Genomic DNA, 9,618 nt, shown 5'->3' on the forward strand with positions numbered 1-9,618 from the left:
AACCGGTAAAAAGGACTGGAATAACACTAAACTTAGTAGTAGTTACTTATATATGAAGGTCGGAAAATAGCACCCAAATCTTAATTGGATAGGTGAAGTATTCAGTCACTCTTCCTGCTTCTACTGAAGACACAAGTGATTTGAGTTTTGAAGAAAAATCCACCATTTCCTGGCCAACTTCATAAAATTGTCAATAATAGTTTGCAAACTCCTTTAGCAAAGCAATTAAGAGCCCTTGCTAAAATAGCTATAAGAACGTATATGCTTTTAAAGAGATAAACTTGAGTACCACCACCCGTCTATCAGTTTGTTGTACTGTGGTGGCTTTCCTGTTGCTATGATGTTGGAAGCTATGTCACCAGTATTTCAGACATCAGCAGGTTCATTCATGGTAGGTAGGTTTCAACTGAGCTTTCAGACTAAGACAGACTAGTAAGAAAGGCCTGGCAATCTACTTCCAAAAATTAGCCAATGAAAACCTTACTGATCATTACAGAGCATTGTTTGACTTGCTTGCTTTGACCTTGTCTTCAGGAGAGATCAATCAATTGCTAGAGGAGGACACTATGTTTGGTGAGACCCTTGATGAGATGGATTGGCACAATAGTCACAACTGTGAACTCAAAAATGCTGGCAATTGTGAGGATGACATAAGACCCAGCAACGTTTCATCTGTTGTACCCAAGGTTGCCATGAGTCAAGGTTGACTTGATAGTATCTATCTATTGACTTGACGGCAACGTGTTTGGTTTTTTTGTTTTTGTATCTATCTATCTATCTATCTACCTGTCTATCTATCTATCTATCTACACCTGAGTAGCAAAATAGCAAGGAGCCCCTTGTAAAAAACAGCAAGACATGGCAGTGACTTTCATGCAGGTGGCAGCCCACAGTTTGGAAAAGCAAATTCTTGAATAGAGGAGAACCCAGGGGAGTGACAGCTATCACCAGATGAAATCAGGAATCATTTACAGTTCAGTTTATCTGTGTAGCAATAAATGCCCAATGGGGGGAAAAAGTTGAGAAACATTGATGCAGTTCATCAAATTATTCAGTAGAGGTAGCCTTCTTTTTTTTTTTCCCCTCAACAAATGAAACAAAGTTTATTTTGAAATACTTTATTTTCATGTTATTTGTAAAAACATCGATAAATATTTATGACATAAACAATGCATAATTAACACTAAACAAGGCATTGCACCTTACAAAGAAGACATAAAATGTCCAAGAAGTATCTAGAACATAGTAGTTCTTAAAGCTTCAACATAAGAAATGTTAACCACATATTGTAAAAGGTTTCAATAAATAACAAATGACCTTCTAAATAGAAAATAGTTGTACACACACATCTCCGTACCCTAACAATGATTTGACTATTTGCTCCAGGCCTCTATCACAGTGGCTGCCATGTTGTGAGCTCCCCAGAAATATTAACAACTAGAGAACATTCAAAACCTTTTACTTTCAAATTAAATAAGACTCAGTCAACTTTGAGTTGACATAAAGCAAGCAATAAAAGTAACGGTAAAGTGTGTAAGTAGATTCAGCCACAACTGTAATTATTTTACATGTAACATATTAACAGACACTTTGAACATAAATAAATAAATAAATAAATAAAAGAACTGCCCTAAGAGACTCTGCGACATAAACCTAGTCCAGGTGTCTTGAGGAGCTGACTATTTCTCTTTTTCCTCTTCAGTTCCTGTAAGTGCAGGGTCTCCTTCCAGAACAGTCACCAGTAAGCTTCCTCCTTCCCCCAAGGTCAGTTGGAACTGCCACTATAATGAGAAAAATGGTTGTCCTCAGTAGCTGCTCAGGAAAGCTGATAGCACAGCCCTCTTCCCCTGCCCTGCCCCTGAGGCTCCCAGAATTCTCCTAATGCAGAGTTTCCCCACAGCCTGGCAACAAGTGGCTACTGCTTGGAACCATGGCCCTGTGTGGCAGAGACATTTAGGATCTTAGATGCTCTTTGTTTGGGAATGGGGTGGGGGTGGAGATCTCCGCTGTATTATTTGCTACCAACAGCCAAAATGTATTGTTCTCTCATTGTCTCACCAGCTTCATTTAAGTCTCAGATAAACCCCATGAAGTAGCTGCTATTATTTTTCTGACTCAAATAAATCAACTAATTTTCCCAGGATTACCCAGGTAATAGGTGATGGAACTCAGATTTGCACCAAGGCAATGTCACTGCAAAGTTCCCTGCTCTTCGCCACTAAGCTTCAGGACCTATGTTGCAGAACACCACGGTTCCACTATGCAGGTCTGAAGTCCAGAAGAAAATGGGGGAAGGGAAAAAGACAACTTTGCTTTTTAACAGGTGGAAAGATTTTTGGCATAATCATCCAACATCAATGACAATTTTAATGAAAGCACTTCTATTCACATTAATTTGAAAGAGATTAGGGTGGGAAGTGGGGATAGAAGTCACTGGAAACCAGAGCAGATTAATGATCTCAGTGACAAATTTAATTGTGAAAAAAATAATGAATATTCAGTCCTTAGCAAACTCCTGCGTTTCTATGATACAATTTTCAGGAGTAGATGCTCCTATCTGTGATGTGACCAATGACTCTAGTAGCATGTTGTAAATCAAAACCTACAACTCACCTATTCAGGATCTTTTGGATGATTCTTTTAACCATGGGGGCTGCGGGATCGAGACAAGCATCCTGCCCATTCTTGAGAGTGGCTCTGCAGAGAGAAGGAGAATCCGCGTGAGACGGGCGGTGGGGCTGCGCAGTCAGCGCGGGGAGCATTGGAGGGTTGGGGTGACAGGATGGCGGCAGCAGCAGACTTACATGACTTCAGTTTGAGCGCAGTGGGGTCCCGGGGACATCACTTTCACACGTTCGATGTTCTTGAGCGGGATTCCCTGCACGGTCTTCACGCACTGGCAGCGCAGTTCAGAGACCACCGGCGCCCCTGGGAGAGAAGAGAGACTGGGTTAGCGGAGTTGTCTCCTGGCACGGGCGCCCACCCGCCCCTAGCTGCCGCGGGGTCCCGCCGAGGTTCACCTGCTGCGAGCCGGCCGGCGGCGACCAGGAGCAGGAGAAGCAGCGCCGCCCGGAGGAGGCGAGCAGGGGCGGGGAGCGCGGTGCGGGCCATGGTGCTCGGCTCGGAGTGTCGGGGCGGCTGTGCCTGGAGCGAGAAAGTGGCGCAAGGAGGGCTGCCTGTCTGTGACCCTGGCTCTGCGGCTCCGAGCCCCGCGAATCGCTTTTATCCATGCTCTGGGCTGCAAAGTCAGGTGTCTTTGGGCCAGGGAAATCCCTGGATTTCTTGCTTTGTTCTCTGATTCCGGAAGGAAGGCACCCTCCCCGCCCCCTGCCTCCTGGGGTGGAGTGGGGTGGCTGACCCACCGGTTGCTGCCCCCGCCTCACCCTCCTGAGTAACTCCTGCAATCTCTTTCTTCCTCACACCCCAAAAACGGGAGAGGGTCTTAGGCTGCGCTGGTTTTGTTAGGGGGCCGTGGGCGCCGAATAACCCCTGTGCTCTGGGCAGGAAGTGGCGAAAACACCAGGGACAGAACACGACAGGGACAGAAAGACATCTTTAGAGGGAGAGAGTTATGTCTCTTTAGTAATCAGAACTGGGGGAATTACCTGGTGACGGTGGTTGGGAAGAGAGGTGATTTCCCTCACCTACTCTCTGAGGAGCCCTGGTGGTGCAGTGGTTAAAGCGCTGGGCTGCTAACCAAAAGGTTGGAAGTTCAAATCCACCAGCAGCTGGCTCCACGGGAGAAAGATGTGACAGTCTGCTTCTGTAAAAACTTACAGCCTTGGAAACCCTATGGGGTAGTTCTACTCTGCCCTAGAGGATCATTATGAGTGGGAATTGATTCAAGGCATGGGTTTGGCTTGGGTTTTATCATCTACTTGATTTTCGGTTTTGTATATTCTCAGGTGAATACTTCTCAAGTGAACGTTCTCTGTCAAAAATAGAGCTGTCATCTCAAACTCCAGGGAAGAATGTTTGACTTCTCCCTTCTGTTGTGTATCCTCAAATGCTGCATATCCACTTATACCTCGTTTTCATTTTCATCTGGTTGAAAACATGGGTCAGTTGAATCCAGTGCTAATGTCAATGAAAGTACGGGCAGTAACATGATCTCTTCTTTCATTTCCTGCATAGCTTGTTTCTTCCCTCTGAAATGTTGGAACTTCCAAAATTCCCTGAGTATCACCTTTTCCATGTGTGAGGGGTTTAGGTTTGACCTATGAGGTACAGGCTAGGGTCACTCTGAAGCTGCAGAGGACTTATTTTCTGGTTCTGCCCTTGGACAGACTAGTCCATGGGTGCTTGGTGGGTACCTGCTGTGTGTAGCGCCCTTACTCTTTAAGCAGCAAACGAATGTGTACAGATGAAATATGAAACACCAAATCACACATTAAAAACCCCATTCCATTTATTACAGGACTTTCTGGTGTTCAGTCTTGGTTTTTCTAGAGACAAACAATGGTGTATGCCTCTGTTTCTTGATTAGAGGTTTCAAAGTCTTTTAACCTGACGTCTTTACCACTTTTTCGCCAGAAGTTTAAGAGAACTTCCTTTGATTCAACAGTACATTTTAGAGGGTTTAAGTGTAATTCTCCCCACTGGATTAAGACCTCTGGGAGGCATGGTATATGCTAGGGAGAGGGAGATGAGAAAGGAATGGCCTCTGCCCTGGAAGCCAGTGTTCCTGGTCAGTTCTAGGCCGCCCAGCTCAGCGGGTGGGAGGATCATGTGCACCTTAGCCAGCTGCCAGGTGTCTAAAGACACCGCCTGCTTTCAGTTGCCGTGTATCATAGGCAAGCTGTTAAACCTCTTCCTACCCCAAGTTTGTTATGAGAAATGAGTCAATATTGTAAAGAGCCGGCACGGATTAAGCACCTTATAAACGTTTGTTAAATAAATAAATAAAATAGAAATAGCTTTTCCCAACATTGCCTGAACAGAAACTCAACTTATTACGCATTCTTTTATGAAGGAACAAAGGGGTAATGGAAAGGTACACTCTCCCATTTTTCCTTTCACATTTAAAATTTTCTGCATTAGGCTTTTTAAAAGGAAGGTGTGTCTGTACTCTACTAGGAAATCTGAATGTACCTATTTTTTTAAACTGCTGAGATCTGTCATTGATTTATTTTGTAGTTTTAATTTCAATTACTTCACCTGTAAAAAGGGAGTTAGAATTAAAGACTCTCTATCTTATTTATTGGAAAAGATTTATAAAATGACTGCCTTTAAAAATACTTCAGTTTTTACCAGCATGATCCTAAGAGAAAGGCCAAGGAAGTCAAGGGCGATTAAAATTTGTATGGTTGCTGTTGGTCAAACTTTCAGAAGCAGATTGCTAGGCCTGTCTTCTCAGTCACCTCTGCGTGGTTTCGTGGGTTCGTGGGTTCGAATGGCCAACCTTTCAGCTAGTCATCAAGAGCTTAACCATTTGCAGCACCCAGGGACTCCTCAAAGTTTGTATTAAGGAGTAGGAAATAAGAAATAATCTAAAGTATACAAAATACAGGGTTAGCTCATGAATAATTGAGAGTTTATGTGGTTACTCCTTTTATCACTCTTTTTCTTGAGTTTGCTGGGAAACTGACCCAGAAATACAAGAACTGTTCTTTAAAATTTGAAAAATGTATTATTTTGCTTTTTAATTGTAAATGTAACCCATGCTCATTTTATAAAGTTTATAAAAGTCCGAGAAGCATAAAGAGATTCTTTTTATGCTCGCATAACTTCTGTCGATGGAACAAACTTTAGTAGGTCACTGAAAACATGCTTTTTTATTGAACAAAGATAGTAGCTGACAACCTATATGAGCTTACAAAATTCTGGACAAGTATAAACCATACCACTTCCTGTCTTAATTGCGACATACCATGCATAAGTTACAAAACCTCTCTGCACCCACACGAAGATGCAGAGTACGTGTTAAGTGCTAAGTACCAGTTACTTTTCAAGAAGTTTACAAATATTGACTAATTCAATCTTCAAAAGAACTCTGTGAAGTAGATATCATTGTTATCTTCAGATTATAAATAAAGAAACTGAGGCACGGAGAGTGAAATAATATCCCTAAAGTTACACGACAAAGGACCTGGAAATGACATCTGAAGAGAATGACTCTTAACCATTACGCAGTAAAAATGTTCTGTAATATATGCTTGATAATTTCCAAAGAATAGTGATTTTTGAAAATCTGTTTTTTATTCCCTTAGTTGAATGGTTCAAATTTACTTCTTTTAAAACGCAAACACAGCAAAATGCTCTACATCTCCATAGTTTTGTTTCATTAACATAACAGTAAAATTCTCTTCTGTGGCAATGATATAGCTTTTATATTTTTTTAAAGTGTCCAGATCTGAAAAATAGTAACTTTGCCATGAAAAAAAAAAAAAAAAACTTGGCAAATATCACCTTAACCAAATGATGAAGGTTAACATGATCAATGTGAAGTCATGTGGATATTATGCACCGCTTGTATGCACCCCTTGATATGATATGATGAGAAGGACAGCTCCGTCTCTGTGCTATTCTTTCTGAAAATCCATACCCTCAGGCTAACTAATCATGAGAAAAACATCCTTCAAACCCAAATTGAAGAATATTACATAGCTGAGCAGTAGTCCTCAAAATTGTCAAGGTCATAAAAAATAAGGAAAGCTGAGAAACTCTCAATCCAGAGGAAACATGACAACTAAATGCAATGTGGTACATGGATTGGGTCCTGGAACAGAAAGAGGATATTAATGGAAAAGCTTCTGAAATCCAAACAAAGTCTGGGGTTTAGTTAATAGTAATGCACAAATGTTGGTTTCTTAGTTTGGGTGAAGGATACTAGGAACGACACTATCTTTGCAAATTTTGTACTTTTAAAATTACTCAAAATTTTTTTTAAAAGTTTATTTTAAAAAAGTTTTTCTTTATGAATCAATTTAGATCACAGCCAAAATCATATCAATAGACTTGCATGCTTTACTTGTAGCATCCTAAAAAGGACATTGAATTTTTGTTGAGTTCATATTTGCTCAAATGTAGATCAAAATTTTCTGCTGCCTCAGTTTGGACACTTCATCATGTTTAATCAACTTACATTCTTGATCATCAGCATTAATCATGCTATCCACATCTCTCATCTATTTCTTGTAACTGAGGAAAAGCAAAAAGTGTTTGCTGCAATGGTCTCCAGAAGCAACTCAGAACTGACGTAAATGAAAATATTCAGGGAGAGTAGACTTCCAATTTATTACAGGAACTGCAAAAAGAATGAAACATGTCAAGAAGCAGCCCAGTATTTGTAGCTTACGTAGAACTTGCCTCCTGGGAATTAATCAAAATCGCTTGGTTTTGAAAATATATTAACAGGAAAGTGATTTTTTTTTTTCTCCTTAATACACTACTGAAATCCATGGAAAAAAAAAACACTATTCATCAAAATTCAGAAGTATCTATAAGTGCTGGAATGCTGTTACCAATAATTATGTTTGCAGGAGCTTAATGCTTGATTTTTATGCACAGTCTTTAAATGTGTGCGAGCAATAAACTTTAAAGAAATGAAAGAACTTTTTTTTTAAATGGAAGCTTTGCTGGTTAAATACCATTTTGTCCTATAATTGTTATGGAATCTTTTAGAATTGACAAACAGTAAAACCCAAGGTTAATGCTTGTATTGGGTATCTATTGTACTCCACCTTCCATCTTGTAAGCCCATTCTTTTGCCCGTCATTGCTGCAGCAACCAGCTGTATGAAGCAGTATCCTAATAGACCGTCACTTGATCTGCACCAGGTATTGTTCACTTTCTGCCTCACTGCTTCCCTGTTGCTGCCATGGAAAAACTCTTGCTCAGAGGGGGACAGGAGCCGACATATAAGTACCCCCTCTTCCATGTTTTGGAGTTCCTGGGTGGTACTAACTGTTAATGCACTTGGCTGCTAACCAAAAGGTTGGAAGTTTGAATCTACTCAGTGGTGCCTTGGAAGAAAGGACTGGCAATCTATTTCTAAAAAAAAAAACAGCCATTGAAAACCCTATGGAGCACAGCTCTACTCTGACACACATGGGGTCGCCATGAGTTGGAGTCAGCTTGAGGGCAATTGGTAGGTAGGTAGGCAGGCTATCATATTTTAGGCAGATAATTCTGAAGCACATTTAACATGAGTTCCCCAGAATGAAGCCCCGTTGTCCACACTCTTTTCTCCTATTTCGTCCTTCCCAGTTCTCCAGTCCTGTACGTTGGGAACACTTCCTCAAATAAACAAATGCATGTCAGGCCCACGTCTCAGGCTGCACTTTTCGTAGGAGTTAGGCTGAAACACTGCTCCACTGAGAGCTAACCGTGCTGACTGGCAGGCAGGAAAGGGCAGGTTTCTCTTCTCTAACCCTAGCTTGCTTTGAGAACTTGTTCCATCACAACTGCCATCCCTATTTCCCTGAAGGTATCTCTTCTCATGTAATGACTCTAGCTCTGAGGGGAGAAGGATGCTGATGACTGAACATGGCATTAGAGTCCTAGATCCATCCACCCCTACAGTCCAACGGTGTTAGTCTTTGCCGGAATCAGGGTCAACCTCCAATTAATCTCCCCAGATGCATATCTGATTCCCTTTTCTTTTTTTCTGGTATCACACCCTAGATTGCCTTTGGGTGCCACTCCTCCCTACTCTCAGTCCAAGGAGCACAGGTGGGCCCACCCCTCAAACATGCTCATTGTTTCAGAGGTGGGCAATGACTTAAGACTAGTCAAATCTGAAACAATCTCTGGAGTTTTTGCTGGCTGGAGCAATTGGAAAAGAGTTCCTTAATTCTTCCTGGGGTTAGTGAACTGGTAGAATGAGGGTTTAACATGTTGCCAATGAATGAGGAAAGTCTGCCTGAGAATGAAGCTGGCTCAGAAGAAAGCACAGATAAGACATAAAATGGGACAAATTACTGAGGACATTGTTTGAGTGCCCAGGCCCCCAGATGGCTCTGATCTATTGATAGACTTTTCAGTTTTTGTAAGCCGACAAATTTCCTCTTTTTTTTTTTTTTTTTTAATTAGGAGTCTGTCTCTTGCCAGTGAAAGTGTCTTCCCTAATACAACCCATCCTCTACAATTTTGCTAGAGATAACTTTTCATCACAAGCTGTGCTTTTTACTCGATTGTTAATCCACCTATCCATTCATCATTTTCCTACTACTTATAAACTAGAAACTAAATTAGGTGCTAGCATAACAAAGAGGGAAAAGACAGACTGCCACCCCTGAACTCACAATCTATGAAGGGAGGTAGAAATAGAAGCAGAAACTTACGAAGTTGTCTGGGGGTCCACGATACTTAGTAATGTATAAGACATTATAGGAACTCAGAAGAGGAAGGCACCTGGTCCCCTTTCTTGGAATGGTTAACAGTCACAGAAAACTTTCTAGAAGAGGGTGCTACCTCAGGTGAGTGGATAGGGACCCATTCCAAAAAGAGAGGATCAAGTGAGCAAAGATGGAAGCTGGAAAGAGTTTGGTGTGATCTGGGAATAAAAATAAGCAGTTCATTATAGCTAGAACTTAACACTGAGACAAGGAGTGACAGATCGAGAAGAATTATATGCATGGCCCAGTCACCAGAAGCCATGTGCACCTGAAGGACTCC

The 9,618-nt window shown here is 41.5% G+C and overlaps 1 protein-coding gene across 1 annotated transcript; it reads right to left on the reverse strand.

Moving 5' to 3' along the window:
• Window positions 1-1,066: 1,066 nt before the first annotated feature.
• Window positions 1,067-3,188, reverse strand: LOC101346678 (growth-regulated alpha protein-like). Its single transcript, XM_023737774.1, has 4 exons — window positions 3,021-3,188; window positions 2,805-2,928; window positions 2,614-2,697; window positions 1,067-1,781 (listed from the first exon to the last, which is right to left on the reverse strand). Exons 1-4 carry the CDS (start codon window positions 3,109-3,111, stop codon window positions 1,766-1,768), a joined length of 315 nt encoding a protein of 104 aa, XP_023593542.1. The 5' UTR covers window positions 3,112-3,188; the 3' UTR covers window positions 1,067-1,765.
• Between the last annotated feature and the right edge of the window lie 6,430 nt (window positions 3,189-9,618).

This window comes from Trichechus manatus, unplaced genomic scaffold, assembly GCF_000243295.1.
Source record: "Trichechus manatus latirostris isolate Lorelei unplaced genomic scaffold, TriManLat1.0 scaffold00108, whole genome shotgun sequence".
Lineage (NCBI taxonomy): Eukaryota > Metazoa > Chordata > Mammalia > Sirenia > Trichechidae > Trichechus > Trichechus manatus.